This window comes from Onthophagus taurus, chromosome 10 (assembly GCF_036711975.1).
Source record: "Onthophagus taurus isolate NC chromosome 10, IU_Otau_3.0, whole genome shotgun sequence".
NCBI classification, from domain to species: Eukaryota; Metazoa; Arthropoda; class Insecta; order Coleoptera; family Scarabaeidae; genus Onthophagus; species Onthophagus taurus.
In genome coordinates, this window is record NC_091975.1 from 497,847 (window position 1) to 517,155 (window position 19,309).

General features: G+C 36.7%; 2 protein-coding genes across 2 annotated transcripts in view; one reads left to right on the top strand and one right to left on the bottom strand.

Moving 5' to 3' along the window:
• The window catches only part of LOC111417986 (restin homolog), a 130,726-nt gene that overhangs the window by 18,730 nt on the left and 92,687 nt on the right, over positions 1-19,309 (top strand). The window lies entirely within an intron of this gene.
• On the bottom strand, positions 5,038-6,101 carry LOC111416607 (trypsin delta-like). Its single transcript, XM_023048665.2, has 4 exons — positions 6,009-6,101; positions 5,772-5,952; positions 5,316-5,715; positions 5,038-5,256 (listed from the first exon to the last, which is right to left on the bottom strand). Exons 1-4 carry the CDS (start codon positions 6,073-6,075, stop codon positions 5,110-5,112), a joined length of 795 nt encoding a protein of 264 aa, XP_022904433.2. The 5' UTR covers positions 6,076-6,101; the 3' UTR covers positions 5,038-5,109.

Genomic DNA, 19,309 nt, shown 5'->3' on the forward strand with positions numbered 1-19,309 from the left:
TAAAAAAATTTAGCAAAGGAAATCAAAAAAACCTTAAAGAATGTTGAAATAGTAAAGTGTGAAAATATCTAAACCAGAAAATCCTGAAAATAAACCGTCCAAGCCGGGTTATTTAACATAATAAAGGATGTAGGTCAAGTATACACTATGCACATATCTAAACTTACTTGGGTTTACTTATTTACGTAATTTAAATTGCTTTGGGGAAAATCTTAATAAACGTGGAGGATCAATAAAACGAACTTAAATTTCAACAAACTCCTCCGGTTTGGTGTCCTAGTTCACGTATTCCTTCTCACAATCAATACTTTACTTACTTGAGGAGAAAAAATTAACCAAAATAGAAAAAAAAGTGTTAACAGAAAAACTACTTTTAGAACTTTAAGTGTCGCCTTGATGAAAATAAAGTGCAAAAAACCACGATAATATGCCGGTTTAAATTAAAAAGGGAGATGTAATGTATTGGCGGCTTGGTTGGAGAAGATCCTGGCGCAGGACACTGCGTATAGAAGGCGCGCGCATCAACTCTCCATTCCCCCCGAAGGGGAGACCTCTCTGAAACTAGGGGATCGATAGCATCCCTGGAATTTGACGCAACACCATCAAATGATTAAATTAATCTGAAACGATCTATAGTCTGCTATGGAATAAGTCAACAAATCTTCATTAATAAACAAGTTACAAATTATAATTTTAAAGCAAATCCATGAAAATAATTTCATGATTATAGTTATTACGTTGAATAACATCAAAAATAATAAGATTTTCGTAAAAATCAGAAAATTCTAACCTTATTTGATGTATCACACTCTATATCTATTATAAAATTAATGATACAGATGGCGCCAAGTGACACTTTTAATTTCCGCTATCTTGATTTAATAATAATTATGATATCTTGGATATTGAATAGTTCGATTGGATTTATTTTAGGTTTTTCTTGTGAATCCTGTTAAGTAGCACTTCGAAGATGATATCTCCCAAGAGGCTGCAGATTTAGGTGATTGGCATTTTTCTGGCAGTATTCCAGTATATGTGATATCTTATTGGAGTACTTAATAACTGTTCTACGATACTGAATGTATGCAAGACTACGTGAGAGCTCATTTAGATCAATAACAGCAACCCTGAAAACGGTACAAAGCAGGTTTCGTATTTTTTTGCTGATAGAAGACGAGGTGATGTATTCAAAAGACTGGCCAGTATAATTCCAGACTTTTCTTGCAGTTTATAATTTGGCCAGATAAATATCCCAAACATCAGAACTTTGTGAAATCTACTCTGCTTGAAATTTATGGAAGAAATAATCTCGGTCGACTTCGAAGACCCAACCCAAGCAACACAAACATCAAGACCATAATACTTGCAAAAAACTAAATACGCTCGTAGACAATTTTTCTTGCTGTTTAATGTTTGGCCAGATGTCAAGTATCACCACTAGAACTTATCTTGCTTGAAATAGATGGTAGAAATAATCTTCAACTTCGAAGACGTCGGCCGAGATTAATTCTTTAGAATATCATAAACCCCACCCAAGCAACACAAACATCAAGACCACACTGCTTGCAAAACATTAAAGAAGCTGGTAGAGGAATAGGCCACTATAATTCCATACTTTTCTTGCTGTTTCATGTTTCGACTTTGTGAAACCCATTAAGATCTATTAAGATAATCTTGGTCGACTTCGAAGGCGTCGGCCGCCCAAAAATATCACAAACAACACTTTAGACGATATTAATTGTTTTGGGTATCACAAATCCGACCCAAGTATCACACACATTAAGACCTGAAACATCAATTTATCAAAAATGTCAAAATATAAAAATCAAAAATGTTCAAATTAATCAAAAAGACTACAATTTACGTAACATTCAGAAAATTTTAACTTGATTTGATGTATCACACCCCATATTAATTACGAAATCGCTTTTAAAGCATAGATGGCACAATTTATTAGTGTTTTGTTTTCGGCCATCTTGATTTTATAAAAATAATGATATCTTGGACGCTATAACACATAGATATGTCGAGTTTGGACTCATTCTACACGGCTTTTAACTATCTATGATAATATGTATGAATCAATTGTTTTCAGCCATCTTGAATTTTACAAAAATTATAAAAATCAAAATATCTCGGAAAGTTTAATAGGTAGATAGGTGGTGTTCGGATTCATTTTAAAGCATTTTTTATGAAGATTAAGAATATTACAAAAATAAGTTATTTTAAATATGTGGTCAACTTTCTCAAATTAAGACTTAAAATTAATTTTTTCTTTGATTTGATTAAAATATTTGATACAACAATATTTGATGTATAAATAACATCTTAAAGTCCTTGATTAGCGTTTAAAAAAAATTTCTACCTAATTATTATTCGCGTGTGTACATTACAAGTAAAATCAAGGTAAAATACTCGGTTATCTGACAGATAACGACATCGAAATCGTAGTCGTCGTTGACTTTAAAGGTAAACGCGAATCGACGAAAAATCGAAATAACAAAACGTTTTCTTTCTTTTTTTTTTCGTTGCGCAACCGCGTCGTCGGTCGTTGTTTGGTTGGCCGCTAATTATCGTTTTATTTTTCAAAACCGGGAACACGACGAAAAAAAAAATAATAAAAAAAATATATGTCACGTATAGTACGTGACTTTTATTATGCACCTTACGACGAAACAACGTCGCATTTCGCTTTAATACAACTAAAACGTCCTTGAGGTGAGCGCGTGAAAAATAAATTAGATTATATTAAAGTATATTTTTTAAATCGAATAATATTTTAACTACTATATTTATAGTTCCATGGGTATCTAGATACTCTGTGGATGGAGATTATCGACCGAGACGTCGTTGAAACATCTCCTTGGTTCGACCGCCAGAGGGACGACGACGATGGCCACTACTATTTGTTACCGAGCACCATCCAATCGGCTGCCGGACCGTAAATCAATTGTCACTATTATAAATCGATGCTCAACTGTTCGCATCCACGGCTAATGCGTTTCGCACGCATTCCCCGCAATGCGTTTACCTCTTCACTCATTGAATATCAAATTTACCAAAAATCATTTCATTTAAGAAACTGGTTTCGCCCCGTTAATCATCATCAGGAGCATCCGCCATTTCTATTTGTTTAATTAAAACTTTTTTGATTTAAAATTGAAATTCCATCGGGGAGTACTGAGAAATTGGCTCGAATACCTCGATTTATAAATAACCGAATGTTTACAATTTCGTCGAAGATATTTTCGACCGTTTTATGATTTAAATATTTTCCGATACGTTCTGCTTTTCGCGAAACTTCTTCTTCCTCTTCACAAAATAAATTTCAAAATTTAATATATCGCCTACTTTTAACGGGCTTTTATACAATTAGAATGCACCGACGTTTTCTAATTAAAAGAGAAACTTAGACCCGGATAAGTTTCGAGGTATTTAGGATAATAGAAGTCCGGAGTTCTCTTTCTCTTTCTATTTTCTCGATAACTCGACGATAAATCAATCTTAACTTTACCTACAACGTTTATTTACCATTTACCTATAAAAACTTGTATGTAGAAACTTGCTATCTTTCTTTCTTTCTTTCACTCATCATTACATATACCCTGATTAAGTGAAAAATAAGTTAACGAGGTGCGTTTGAGTAAAAAAAAAACAATAGTCCTTGAAGTTCTTTTACGTTTACATTTTACAGTCTGGGTAATCGTAAATATAAGCACCGCCTGGAAACATAGCTCCGCGAAGGCGTTCGTTCGTTCGATAGAATGATTGATTACGTATTCAACGTTGAAGGACAATCGGTAGCGAAGGAAGTGTCAAAATTTATTACTCCATCGATGCCTTTCGTGTGCTTTTAATTCTTCCATTATCAATCACCCATTATTGCACTGCTTTATATAAACAAATGTGCGATCCGGTATTAAGCGTTTCAATAAGATCATTTTGCAAAACTTTCAATTTACTCATTTGGTTTCCTCGAAATAATAATAAATACGTAAATTTAGTGTTATAACTTAATCGAGGTTGGTCATTGTTAAATTAAATAAACCATAAGTATTCAAAACATACTATTATAATAGTATCTTATTTTTCTCTTAATGATGTTATTACGAGTATCACAACCACCAACACTACATTGCTTGCAAAAGATTAAATAAGTTGGTAGAGGACTTAGGCCACTGTTATTCCAAACTTTCCTTGCTGTTTAATGTTTGGCCAGATATTGCGTATAATCATCAGAACTTTGTGGAATCCTATGAAACTAGATTTACCTTGTCTATGTAAAGACGTGTATGTAAAGTATTCTTGAAATGTTTTGGTGTCATTGCAGTCGTGGTAGCTAAGGAACTTGGATTTTTATGGAAAGAAATGGCAGTTTCTTCACTACAGGAGGTACACTGTTGTGTACACGCTTTTGTTAGAATTAGGAACTTCACTAACTAAATTCTAACATTTGGCAGTCACTATTTTCTGCATTATCAGGATTACTGACTTCATAATCAAACATGTTAGTTAAGTTTGTAGAATCAGAATTGTTGACAGAATCTGTTGTAAACGTTTTGGTTGATCGAGTGTGCTATTTACACATATTTCTAAAAAAAAGAACCACAGCTAAACTCAGCATATCTTTCGGAGAGTCTACTTTTATCATATTCAAGAATAATTGCTGTCAATTGCGCCTAGATCACCTAGATGCCAGTTTACTATATTTTTATAGATATCAAAGAGTGCAAAAATCAGTACGAAAGATAAAGATGTCATGGAGATGAAAAGATTGCTGTATAAGTTTGCAATGGAAGTTGTGGGCAGCATATAAACTTTATGGTGGTTTAAAGTAAGCTAGCCATAAAGCTTTCTGTTATTGCAAAATAGTTGGCTAAATCACCATCTTGTTATTACGATGCTACGATGATCTCAATGCTTCAACTCATCATTTAGGAATATCCAAAGAACGTAATAGTTTGGCCATCCCAGCAAATTGTTAAATAGACGACGAAGAGAAGCTTTATGCATGGTGGCGGATGTAGTGATAGATAAACTATAAGTAGTCAAGAATTTTATTATATTATACAAAATATGTGCAACAGTCTATACAATTAAGATATCCATTTAGATTCCAGCTTGGCTAAGAATAAAGCTACGAAGAGCTGGTACGCTGGAATAGACACCAGGGAATCCAGGACGAGCGCAACCATATCCCCAAGAAACAATACCAATGAGTTCACCTCCAACAACCAATGGGCCACCACTATCACCCTAAACACGAAAAAAATTTAAATTAATCAATTAACTTTAATTTTAATAAATTTTCTTACTTGGCAAGCGTCTTTGCCACCTTGTGGTACACCGGCGCACATCATACGATCGGTGATGGAACTAGTTCCGTAAGCTCTTCTGCATTCAGCTTGGCTGACGACTGGGACAACGACGGCTTGAAGTTGGGAAGGAAGAATACCTCCTTCGGTTAAAGTTCCCCATCCGGTGACGGTGGCGTCATCACCAGCATTGATGGGTTGATCTTGAGTTGGGAGACCAATCAAACCAACTGCGCTTCCTAAAGCGACGTTATTGGAAATGCGAAGAACTGAAATGTCGAAATCAATGGTGTCTTCATCGTATTGTGGGTGTTGGTGAACTTGACTGACGGTGTAAGTACTTCCGCCTGAATTTCTGATGGATGATCCGACGCGGATGGAAAATTGAGACGCTGTAGCCCTATAAAAAATTTTGGATTAATTTTTTTTTGGTTAATTAAGTGATGTGTTTATTACCCATCAGTGCAATGGGCAGCTGTGACAACGAAATTTTGAGAAATCAAAGATCCACCACAAATGTGACTGCCGAACCAAAGAAGCGAGACTTGGTATGGGAATTCTTCGATGTAGGCATCTCTACCACCGACGATTCTTCCGTCCAAAGTTGGGAGTTTGGAACGGGGTTGATTTGGAATAGCTATAAAATAATAAATATAATTAATTTATTATTTGTGGCTAATAAATAAATCTTACCGGTGGCGCAAGCCAAAAGAGCAGCCAATGCGACAAATTTGAACATTTTGATTAACTGCTTTATCATCTAAACCTCATTCTTTATATACTATTGGATCATTCTTATCTTTTCGAGATGGTCCAAGAAGATAACCCCAATTTTTATTTTCAAGTGTTGTAGTCGAAAGATTTTGAGATAATTTAAAAAAAGTAAATCCCCCCTTGTAACATTTTATTGAACATTGATCGATTTTATTAAAAAAATGGGTTGATGTTTTGTAGATGTATATAATTGGTTCGATTTCGACGTCTTTGTCATAAAATATTCACCCATTCGACCCATTTTCTACGTTTTCAATGTAAACGCAACCAGCAATCGTGTTCATCGATTTCGGAATTAAATAGTTGATAAGGCGGTCACTGTTTATGGTCCATTGTTTGGTTCCGGTTAAGAATTTTAATGAAAATTTTAACGAGTAACACGAGTTTTAATTATTTTTTAATTATACGAGAAAAAAATTTTATTTTTAGGGTAAAATTAAAATATTAATTAAATATTATCATCGACCGATTTCTTTGGTGTCATCACTTTTTTATTATTTTGATTTGTCCACTTGTATCTGATTGTATCTCGCAGTACAAATAAAAATCCCCCAATTTTTTTTTTGTTTTGGTGTTATCTCGCACAGTCATCTTTGGTTTCTATTTTTATCATTTTAATCGTTTAGTTAATAAGTGGGTCATGGTGTATTCACCAAAGACTCACAATCAGCCTTGTATTGGAGAATATATGTGATGACGACACACGCACACATACAACACGGTTATTACCACTAATTGGTTATGTCTTCCTACGGCATTGTTGCTATTTTTGTGCACGCGGAAAGTTCAACGAAATGCCAGGAGACGAATTGCGTGCGTTGAAATTTCAACATTCATTTTTCGATCAAATCAAAAAAGCTTTAACATAATTCCCTTTTTCTTATAAGTGGTTATTAAAAAATCAAACTCCCACTTTATGTATACCCGGAGGTGAAACAAACAAGATGAACGTGGGTGAACAATTGATATGTAGAAAAAGATAATAATAGGGACTTTTTTTTGGGAAATAAGGACACAACCGGTTTTTAAGTAGGTGTAATTATTAGGTTTAATTTTTGTTAGAAAAAGACGTAAGAAATGTATTGAGTTAAACCCAAGTTAACAGGCGATGATTTACGACTCGGCCTTATCAAAACCTATAGAAACGATTTTTGCGGTTACGGTAGAACAATCACGGTTGTTCTTCGTATGATTTATACGTTTACGAAGCCTTCTAATTACCCACCACGATGAACGCGTTCAAGAAAATAAAAAATAGAATTAAAAATATCAATCTGAACAAATCTTTGATATTATGTTCAAGACTGGACGTCGCGCCTTTATTTCTTTATGTAAGTGCAATAAAGGCGCGGTATTTAGTCATCAACAGTGTAGAGTCAATTTTTGTTCATAGCGATTTGGTCGTCATTTGACTTTCTTTTGTACCAAAAAATTGTTTTCCAAGAACTTTATGAACATGTTCGAGGAAAAGCTTTTTTGCTAGAATTGCTTATTATTGTTAAGAGATTTAGAAAGAATTTATAGAGTCTTTTATAAAATCGAAAATATTGATCAATATTATCTAGTTCACGGCATACGACTTTTACTACCACTACTAACACCACAACCAGAAACAATTTTTTCAACGTCCATAAACGCCAAAGACGGCGTCGTTTAATATCCGAACCATATATAGTAGGAGAGTTTGCAGTTAGTATTGCACCAAGAGTAGTGTATTGCATTCCATTGCGAAATCGGTTCACTTACGAATAAAGAAAAAAATTCATTTGCACAAAAACTTTCAAAAAAATACAACCCGATTTTTTTTGAAAGCTTCTTCTACAAATTGCCCGTTTAATTCAGGGTAACCCTATAACTTTAAACGGTCGCTTTCGAAACTCGATACTTTCAATTGTGTCTGTCTCCCCTTCCTTAGAAGAGAGATCTATGATATTTCGTTTCTAGGCTACATCTTAATGTATGCAACCTTGCGCTCTCTGTAGGTGTTTCACTTCTTAACGAGTATTATTGACTCTGCGATTGGACCAATCTCGGTTGGGAAATAAACCGGGTGGAACAGAACAAATAACATGACTCGGTTGGTGACAAAAATCCAAACAAGACACGCTGAAAGAAAGAATAAGTAACAAAGTCATATTTCATTTTTGAAGGGTAACTCGTTGACGTCCAGATCATTAGCGATGTCACCGAAAATACATCGACGATTTGTTCCTTGTCTTTTACTTGACCAAAAATTACACACCTTTTCTACTATTATTAATGGCTTGTTTTATCTTTAAACGGTGATATGGCGGTATTCGTTTTGCTTTATTTCCTTGAGGTTTATGGAAGGGAAAAGGATGTGTGTATATAGCGTTTCGTGTCAAAGGACTCCAAACCATGGAGAGAATGCGAGAGAGGGAGAGGGGTTAGGATCAATACGCCCTCGGCGGGAGGAGAGCCAGGACTTCGGGACTTGATACAAACTTTATGGAGTCCTGGAAGGATTTATGTACGCTCGTGGAGCCGCAGGTCCTTCTCTCTTCTACTCCTTAGCTTTAACGTATTTCACATCCCCCCATCTTGAGTATTACCTTCTCTTCCCTTAAGACTAATATATATATATATATATGTATTAGATTGAAGATAAAATTAAAAATATAAAATTGAAGATTAAAACCATTCTGACCTAGTTACTGAAATCAATAGAAAACAAAATATAACGAAATTGGAACAAGAATATAAGTAATCTGGGCCTATATAGATTATATAAATAGTTTATCGACCTTGTGCTACCTTTTCGAATAAAGAATCCAATAACTCCTCAATAACTAAAACCTTTTTAACATTCATTGATCGTTTTGTGACTTGTCATTTTTTTTTTGTTTTAATTGATACAATATTGCGCAGCAAAAAATAAAAAGATGGCTTCGAGACAAGGTTATCCGTATATTTAAAGATGTCCCATTGTTATTCGGTTTGCGAAGTGTTTGTGTAACGAGCGAGAATTTAAAACCGAAGTTGTATTCGTTACTAACTTTAATGATTTAATAACTTGGTGTGTAGAGTCTTATCTACAAAATCAACTCCATAAAATCCGAATGTGCTACGATATATTTTTGTATATAGATCGAGTTACTAAAAACTTGGAAAACTTTTATTTTCTATATAGGCAGTTCTCAGCTAAGTAAGTTCTGATCTTCTTTTGAAGCTTTAAAGGACAAAGTTGCTAAACACTATTTCAGTAACATTCTTAGCCTCTGGAAAAGGTGAGGTGACAAATCAATTAGTTTCTTTCAACTTTTAGTTCTTGAGTAATAAATTTTTGAAACGATTTGAATTGGGAGATCTTCTCTTACAGATCTCTCTTAGAAGCTCTGGATTGTTCTCCAGCCGAATTAGTGTATGGCCAACTACTACGCCTGCTAGGCGAATTTTTCGAAAAAAAAAAACAACCATACCACGTCATGGTGTTATCAATTTGGTGGAAGTAAAGAAAATCGATGTCGTTGAACTTGAAATGAAAGTTGAAAAATTTGTGCGTATATATTATTTTTGTTGATCTCGTTGTTTAGGTTAGGTTAAAACGTTAGAAAGGACAATCGAACCGTTTCAAATATGGCAACTATGGTTTGCGTAACTGTACCCAGGTCCCGCGGTTCTTGGCTTACCTCTTCCTTGTTCGCGAGTTTCGTTGTGCAACTGCCGTCTTTCGTAGCCTCTCTCTTTCCCCATCTTTCTCTCTCTTCAAGTTGGACGTTCGCATAATGAGGCATTATCTGCGGTTAATACGCGGAATGGATATTAACAATTAAATGTTTACTGTTACGTGTAGTCATTGCTACTTTAAACTTAACGGGAATAGAATGAACGAATAATATTTTCATTCTAGAATGTTGATAATCAAAATTGGTTGGTTTTGGTTTCTTCGAGAGGGAGATAAAATAAAAAGAGATTTTTGTGAGCGACATTTCAGGTAAAAAATATTTCTGCCGCCCGATTTTACGAACCCGAGAGAAGAAGAGATGTGAAATTATCGACGTCGCGTCGTCGGACAGACATAAGGGCAGATGCGATCCCGGTCTCTCTCGCATCCAACCAACCTTTTTTTTCTTGCATTTTTTATTTCGTTTCGTTCTTTTTCGACCCATTTCTCGATTTCTTTACCTCCTTTTTTACTTATGTACGTTTATAAACGACCACCGTTTGTCGGCATATCGAACCCGACCCGGCTGATTATAGAGACAGACCTACACACTGGGCTGCTGCTGGCTCCTTCTTCCACCGACTCTCAATTTGATGATCATCACCTGCCCCACTCTTTTGTTTACTGTTTGAGGTTGCCAACAAAAACGATGACCACAAAGAAAATTGGAATCGTAAAGAGTATTCTAATTTGTTCGGTATAGATGAAGAGGAGTAGTTATTGAGGGCATCCGGGAATACCTGTTGAACAGGTTCGCAACCTGCCCTGACAAATGTCAACCATTAATCGGAGGAAAAATTACTTCCAATTAATCTGATTTTATGCCTAACTTTAAAAATCATATCATATACATACAAGTGTCCCGTATCTTCATCATTATACGGTTGTAGGAGACATTCTTCTGAAGCGATCTTTCTAATAAAATTTTTCCGAAATGTTTATAGTCGTCCAATAGCGATTCAACGAGATCGTAAATCACACTTTATTAGAAATATCGCTTCAGAATAATGTATCCTACAACTATGATGCGGAAGATACGGGACACCTGTATATATTGGAATGATATGTCTCCTAAGATTGTAAGGTGGAGGGTTAAAAGTACATAAAAATCAAGATCGAGATCTTAAAGAGAGCGAGAAGACCATATGGTCCTCACTTTGATATCGACATCGAAGTAAGCGTTGTAAATGTGGTGGGGGTAAAGGGTAGAACTTAGTGGTGGGGGAAGACGAACGACGAAAGTACCCGAATGCGGAGGGATCGGTAGCGCGCAATGTTGGGTATGGGTGCAAGCAGGAGGAGTGTATATGGTGGAGATCGCGTTTGTGTGGCGTATTACTAATGAATGCGTAAACTGTTTGTTGCTGGCAACACTGGTCGGAATGCGGTCGAGAGGGTGGCGGCGGTGGCGGCAGAGGACTTGGTCCGATTTAATCAATCGGCGCGGCCAATCGTCCTCACACACACACACAAAGGATCTCTCTTCAGTCTTCACCTTGCCTTATTACAAAGCCTCAACTACCAATAATTTCGATTAAAAATTTTCAAACATTTCATTTTCGATCTCTTTTTGAGGAGACCGCGACGACGTGAGTGCATACATATACATTCTTTTATTCTTTTCTCGCTCTAGTTGTTGAGGTTCGATCGTTTTGCCCGAGCTTTGCTCGTGTCCCCTTTTGTTCTCGCTTCTTCGTCACTCCGAAAACACCATCTCGGTCGCACTAAGCCCCCTTCCTCTTCTTCCTTCTACCACCGTATACCGACCGGAGAACCAAGCAGAACCTCCCGGACTTGATACGGACTCGAGACGACGACGACGCGTTCGTTCTCACAGAGGTCGGTGACTTGCCGGCCAGAGGCCAAGCAAAACAAAACGCACAAGTTAACGCTTCTTCTTCTTCTTCTTCTCTTACTTACCTTCTGCTTAATCTTCATCTCAGTCTTCTTCATCTCGTTCATCTCATACAGTCTTCGAAATCGAAGATTCTGGATTCAAAATCCAAATCAAGGATTAATCTTTTAGTTTAGCTGAAAATAAAAACTCTCCATCGAGATGAGCTCCTTGCTTTCAATTTAAGTCATCGTAGAATGGAGATTTCACACGGCGATACAATGGAATTCGTGAGTGAAGCCCGTTAGACGTCAAGGAATAAACTCGATGTTTGGTGACCCGAGTGAAATGGTTGCATTCCCTCCTCTTCCATTTACTTCTCCACATTGCTCCGAGAACCAGCTTAATTGAAATTACACAGATCATTATCTGGACGCCTTTGTTTCGGTTATTCCGTAAATTGAATACTGCATCCAAGTGTTCAATCAGATTATTTTTGCTAAAATATAAAATCCTAAGTCCGAACCTGTCGTAGTTTGGTATCTCTGGTTGTCGCGTCGGCTCGTAGTAAGGAGATGAATGGGAGACATAGTCTTCGAAGTGGAGGCCCGGCCAAAGACCGGCTTCTGTGAATACCACCGCTCGAGGGGTGTCAGGGAAGTCCATGACAAGGCTGCCACAACACAACAAGTATAAGCGTTCCGATGTTGGTCGCAATGATGGTGGGGATAAGCATCCGTGACCTCTCTAGACTTTGAAAAAGAAGAATATTGTTTAAATATTTCTCATTAATTAATTTCATCAAAATCATTTTACATTTTTTTTGGTAACGAAGAAGGTTTGAAACCTTTCAGATCCGTAATAAGGCACGAGAGAAAGTACATACAGTCCAGCATGCAGTGAAAGGAGGGTATAAGGAGGTCAGAGAACGTCTGATCGCCGGTGACTAAACACGTGCTAAGTTGGTTGGTACAGGAACGTTAGGTGCACACAATTCGAGGCTACCAACTTGCAAAAATTCGCGGCGGCGTTCTATTAAACTCACTAGGTATGATATCTTGTTTTAATTGGTGAAGGTAAGATTTAACCCGAACAGAATGATTCCAATCTGGGTTCAAAGTGGTATTTAACTTTACACATATACATCGTGTTCAGATTTGTTCCAAGATCAAATCGTAAACAGAAAATTAACATTAAAAGATGGTTAACCTTTTCTTGGTATGTTTTATTAATAAGACTTTTTTTTCATCTATGAGAAGGTCAGTTTTTCATATTGCATTTTCAAATTAAATTAATTTAATAAACTTATGTTATGCAAAAAAGTTCGACATTTAATGCTGGATCTTCTGCTCATGTTTGGATTTTTCAGGTTCTTGTTTGACAACAAAATGTATCAATCTGTTAATGTATATTATCAAAGTGTTTTGAAATCGGATTTACTGAGAGTGGCTATTTATAATATAAAACCTTCTTTTGAAAAATTTTGCTGTGCGAGGCAGGGCCAAGGTTGAGAAACGCTGACTTAATCATATCGTTACTTTTTATGCCTTTGAACTATATAGGAAAATTTTTGAAAGGATATAGGAAGAGATCATTCTGCAAAATCCGAAATACATCGCATCTACGTTCTTCATACATAGTCTATATTATTAGACTCATGCAGAAAGTTCGTGCATTGCTTGATATGCGTTTTTGCTCAAACTTTCTCATATACCTGGGGTCTTGTCCGATATGAAACTATATTCTGCCCAACAGAATACAACTACATGTATTACTTGAGCATATCGTTACTTTTTATGCCTTTGAAGGATATAAAATTTTTTTTGACAGGATATGGAAAGAGATCGTTCTGCAAAATCCGGAATACATCGCATCTACGTTCTTCACACATAGTCTATATTATTAGACTCGTGCAGAAAGTTCGTGCATTGCTTGATATGCGTTCTTGCTCAAACTTTCTCATATACCTGGGGTCTTGTCCGATATGAAACTATATTTTGCCCAACAGAATACAATTACATGTATTACTTGAGCATATCGTTACTTTTTATGCCTTTGAAGGATATAAAAATTTTTTTGGCAGGATATGGAAAGAGATCATTCTGCAAAATCTGAAATACATCGCATCTACGTTCTTCACACGTAGTCTATATTATTAAACTCGTGCAGAAAGTTCGTGCATTGCTTGATATGCGTTTTTGCTCAAACTTTCTCATATACCTGGGGTCTTGTCCGATATGAAACTATATTCTGCCCAACAGAATACAACTACATGTATTACTTGAGCATATCGTTACTTTTTATGCCTTTGAAGGATATAAAAAAAATTTTGACAGGATATGTAAAGAGATCGTTCTATAAAATCCGGAATACATCGCATCTACGTTCTTCACACATAGTCTATATTATTAAACTCGTGCAGAAAGTTCGTGCATTGCTTGATATGCGTTTTTGCTCAAACTTTCTCATATACCTGGGGTCTTGTCCGATATGAAACTATATTTTGCCCAACAGAATACAACTACATGTATTACTTGAGCATATCGTTACTTTTTATGCCTTTGAAGGATATAAAAATTTTTTTGACAGGATATGGAAAGAGATCGTTCTGCAAAATCCGGAATACATCGCATCTACGTTCTGCACACATAGTCTATATTATTAGACTCGTGCAGAAAGTTCGTGCATTGCTTGATATGCGTTTTTGCTCAAACTTTCTCATATACCTGGGGTCTTGTCCGATATGAAACTATATTTTGCCCAACAGAATACAACTACATGTATTACTTGAGCATATCGTTACTTTTTATGCCTTTGAAGGATATAAAAATTTTTTTGACAGGATATGGAAAGAGATCGTTCTGCAAAATCCGGAATACATCGCATCTACGTTCTTCACACATAGTCTATATTATTAGACTCATGCAGAAAGTTCGTGCATTGCTTGATATGCATTTTTGCTCAAACTTTCTCATATACCTGGGGTTTTGTCCGATATGAAACTATATTTTGCACAACAGAATACAACTACATGTATTACTTGAGCATATCGTTACTTTTTATGCCTTTGAAGGATATAAAAATTTTTTTGACAGGATATGGAAAGAGATCGTTCTGCAAAATCCGGAATACATCGCATCTACGTTCTTCACACATAGTCTATATTATTAAACATTGCTTGATATGCGTTTTTGCTCAAACTTTCTCATATACCTGGGGTCTTGTCCGATATGAAACTATATTTTGCCCAACAGAATACAATTACATGTATTACTTGAGCATATCGTTACTTTTTATGCCTTTGAAGGATATAAAATTTTTTTTGACAGGATATGGAAAGAGATCGTTCTGCAAAATCCGGAATACATCGCATCTACGTTCTTCACACATAGTCTATATTATTAGACTCATGCAGAAAGTTCGTGCATTGCTTGATATGCGTTTTTGCTCAAACTTTCTCATATACCTGGGGTCTTGTCCGATATGAAACTATATTTTGCCCAACAGAATACAACTACATGTATTACTTGAGCATATCGTTACTTTTTATGCCTTTGAAGGATATAAAATTTTTTTTGGCAGGATATGGAAAGAGATCGTTCTGCAAAATCCGGAATACATCGCATCTACGTTCTTCACACATAGTCTATATTATTAAACATTGCTTGATATGCGTTTTTGCTCAAACTTTCTCATATACCTGGGGTCTTGTCCGATATGAAACTATATTCTGCCCAACAGAATACAACTACATGTATTACTTGAGCATATCGTTACTTTTTATGCCTTTGAAGGATATAAAAAAAATTTTGACAGGATATGTAAAGAGATCGTTCTATAAAATCCGGAATACATCGCATCTACGTTCTTCACACATAGTCTATATTATTAAACTCGTGCAGAAAGTTCGTGCATTGCTTGATATGCGTTTTTGCTCAAACTTTCTCATATACCTGGGGTCTTGTCCGATATGAAACTATATTTTGCCCAACAGAATACAACTACATGTATTACTTGAGCATATCGTTACTTTTTGTGCCTTTGAAGGATATAAAATTTTTTTTGACAGGATATGGAAAGAGATCGTTCTGCAAAATCCGGAATACATCGCATCTACGTTCTGCACACATAGTCTATATTATTAGACTCGTGCAGAAAGTTCGTGCATTGCTTGATATGCGTTTTTGCTCAAACTTTCTCATATACCTGGGGTCTTGTCCGATATGAAACTATATTTTGCCCAACAGAATACAACTACATGTATTACTTGAGCATATCGTTACTTTTTATGCCTTTGAAGGATATAAAAATTTTTTTGACAGGATATGGAAAGAGATCGTTCTGCAAAATCCGGAATACATCGCATCTACGTTCTTCACACATAGTCTATATTATTAGACTCATGCAGAAAGTTCGTGCATTGCTTGATATGCATTTTTGCTCAAACTTTCTCATATACCTGGGGTTTTGTCCGATATGAAACTATATTTTGCACAACAGAATACAACTACATGTATTACTTGAGCATATCGTTACTTTTTATGCCTTTGAAGGATATAAAAATTTTTTTGACAGGATATGGAAAGAGATCGTTCTGCAAAATCCGGAATACATCGCATCTACGTTCTTCACACATAGTCTATATTATTAAACATTGCTTGATATGCGTTTTTGCTCAAACTTTCTCATATACCTGGGGTCTTGTCCGATATGAAACTATATTTTGCCCAACAGAATACAATTACATGTATTACTTGAGCATATCGTTACTTTTTATGCCTTTGAAGGATATAAAATTTTTTTTGACAGGATATGGAAAGAGATCGTTCTGCAAAATCCGGAATACATCGCATCTACGTTCTTCACACATAGTCTATATTATTAGACTCATGCAGAAAGTTCGTGCATTGCTTGATATGCGTTTTTGCTCAAACTTTCTCATATACCTGGGGTCTTGTCCGATATGAAACTATATTTTGCCCAACAGAATACAACTACATGTATTACTTGAGCATATCGTTACTTTTTATGCCTTTGAAGGATATAAAATTTTTGTTGGCAGGATATGGAAAGAGATCGTTCTGCAAAATCCGGAATACATCGCATCTACGTTCTTCACACATAGTCTATATTATTAAACATTGCTTGATATGCGTTTTTGCTCAAACTTTCTCATATACCTGGGGTCTTGTCCGATATGAAACTATATTCGGCCCAACAGAATACAACTACATGTATTACTTGAGCATATCGTTACTTTTTATGCCTTTGAAGGATATAAAAATTTTTTTGGCAGGATATGGAAAGAGATCGTTCTGCAAAATCCGGAATACATCGCATCTACGTTCTTCACACATAGTCTATATTATTAAACATTGCTTGATATGCGTTTTTGCTCAAATTTTCTCATATACCTGGGGTCTTGTCCGATATGAAACTATATTTTGTCCAACAGAATACAACTACATGTATTACTTGAGCATATCGTTACTTTTTGTGCCTTTGAAGGATATAGGAAAATTTTTAGCAACATCTACGACATGAGTAACAAGGTTGGAGTTAATTTTGAAGATATTAATACAGCAAAAATGTATACTGAGCCAAACCCAAGTAATTTCTGGATCATGACCATGAAGGAACCACCTTCATCACCTTGATTTGATGAACATCTTTACTTGTGGTTAAACATTATTGAATCGTATGGAATTGATTTAGTAATTAAATGGGAAAAAAGTGTTCGATAGAAATTATAGATATTGTACATGAGATAAAACAAAAAAAAGTTGAAATATTAAATCAATTACGATCGTATTAAACACCCGAGGACCGATACGATCTGGTTTTTACCACTCCGTTCCATTAGAGTCGCCTTTTATCGCGCTGACCACAGCCAAGAACCCGCGGATAATTCAGTTAGCCGTTCGAAGTCTCGACGAGAGTAGCGACTACGCCCATATCTAATCGTAGATTACTGGACTGATAGACAGAGGTTACCTGCTATGATTTATGGTCGCCCCTCGGCTTCGAGACCTCTTTTCCTTCTAAACCAGAACCCAGAAACTTCCGGGCTGGAAAATATGATACTTAATATGATTTGGAAGGGATTTTGAATTAATTTGGTACGCGTGCGTGGTAATGTGTGTGCGCAATCGCGCGTTCATGTTCCATTCGGAGCTTTCATGAGATTCCTCAAGGTCATTCCCCCCTTGGTCTATACGATGCTTGGACAGCATCCGTTGTCGTCACGAAATCTAAACGCCTATTGCCATTGCACGCTGCCCACTAACCAGCCGGTGACCTCTTCGGTTGGATTTTCCGCCAAAAGTCCCATCATCGTCCGTCCTTCTCTAATACATCGCTGAGATGTTAGCTTCGCGACGTCAACATAGCAATGAAGGTAAAAGGTTTCGTAGGGTTGGTGGGACGACATCGGCGTCGTCGACGTCGAGGTCGATCGATACCGGCGCGACGCCGTACTCGGAGAAGAACGAGACGACGATTATAAGACGGAGAGAGATGGTTGCCGGTTGATCACTGCATAACTCAGACTCTTTCTTTCTTTGCGCCGTTCCTTTTTGCCTCCTTGTTTCGAAACGAAGAAGAGACAGCCACCGTCGTCGTACCACCCCTCTTTCTCTTTGCTACTCCTCCGACACCCGTCGAGGACGAGCGCGCCCCTGTTAATTCGATGTGTACACTCTACAAACTTAAGTTGCAGACACACTTTGAATAATCTTTATCGATACTTAAACTTTTTAAGCAAGAATTTAAATTAACTTAACTGCATCTTTTAACACATTGACAGTTATGTGTGTTCGGATGCGTTTATAAGAGAGGAGCAGATTGGATGTTGGCTGGCGCAGTGTGCAAAACCAAACGACCATCTAGGAATGCAATAAAAGGGAACTCCTTAACGCGACGGTTTATTGTTGCCGTAAAGCTCGGTGCGTTAGAATTAGTGCCTATGGTGTGGCTCGGCTTTCTAAGTTCTCTTCCGCGACCACACCGAAGGCGATGCTCTTGGAAGTCTTCGTCGCATTTGATTTGAACTCTCTCCGTGGGTGTTTGTAATTGAAAAGATTAGATAAGATCAAAGTAATCTATATCGGCTTCTTTTTGCTTTGACTTGAAGAAATCTTAAAGATCGGACCCCGAAGCCGTTTTGTGTTCAATTAAAATCGGACTTCTTTGTCCAGAAATGAACAGGTTCCTCTAGACAATCTCTTCTTTCTTTTATAATCCGGCGAGCTCCTCATTTTATTCCCTCCTGTCCGCGCCCCCATCTTCGAAACGGTGGAGGTCGCGGCCGGACGAGGGAAAATGCGCGGGTACCAAAGGATGCCCTCCTCCTCCTTCTTCATCTTCTCGTACGTGTGTGTTATGTGCGAGCTCGTGTGCGTGCGCGAGCTTGCGAAAGCATGCGGCAAGTGGCAGCCGGTTGCCGTCTCACGAGACGTGCCGTAGGTACAATACGATTCGCTCTCGCGGCTAAAGCCAATCCGCAAATTAAACTGGAAACTGGATAACGGAATGCAGAAGGCCCAGTTGCATTTATTCATACTGGAACAACTTGGTGGGTTGGGTTCAAACTTTTGTAATATGTAAAATCTTGTTTTGAAATATTTCAAAAATTTTAAAAATTCTTTTATTTCTTTTTAATGAGTTAAGTATAAAAAATGAAAGGGAGAAGATCTTGAATGA

What these genes read in the sequence shown, in the direction of transcription:
- LOC111416607 (XM_023048665.2), bottom strand. Translation starts at nt 6,075, where the DNA reads ATGATAAAGCAGTTAATCAAAATGTTCAAATTTGTCGCATTGGCTGCT. An exon ending in TCTTTTGGCTTGCGCCACCG is followed by an intron (nt 5,953 to 6,008) that starts GTAAGATTTATT and finishes ATTATTTTATAG; the next exon opens with CTATTCCAAATCAACCCCGT. An exon ending in GCTGCCCATTGCACTGATGG is followed by an intron (nt 5,716 to 5,771) that starts GTAATAAACACA and finishes AATTTTTTATAG; the next exon opens with GGCTACAGCGTCTCAATTTT.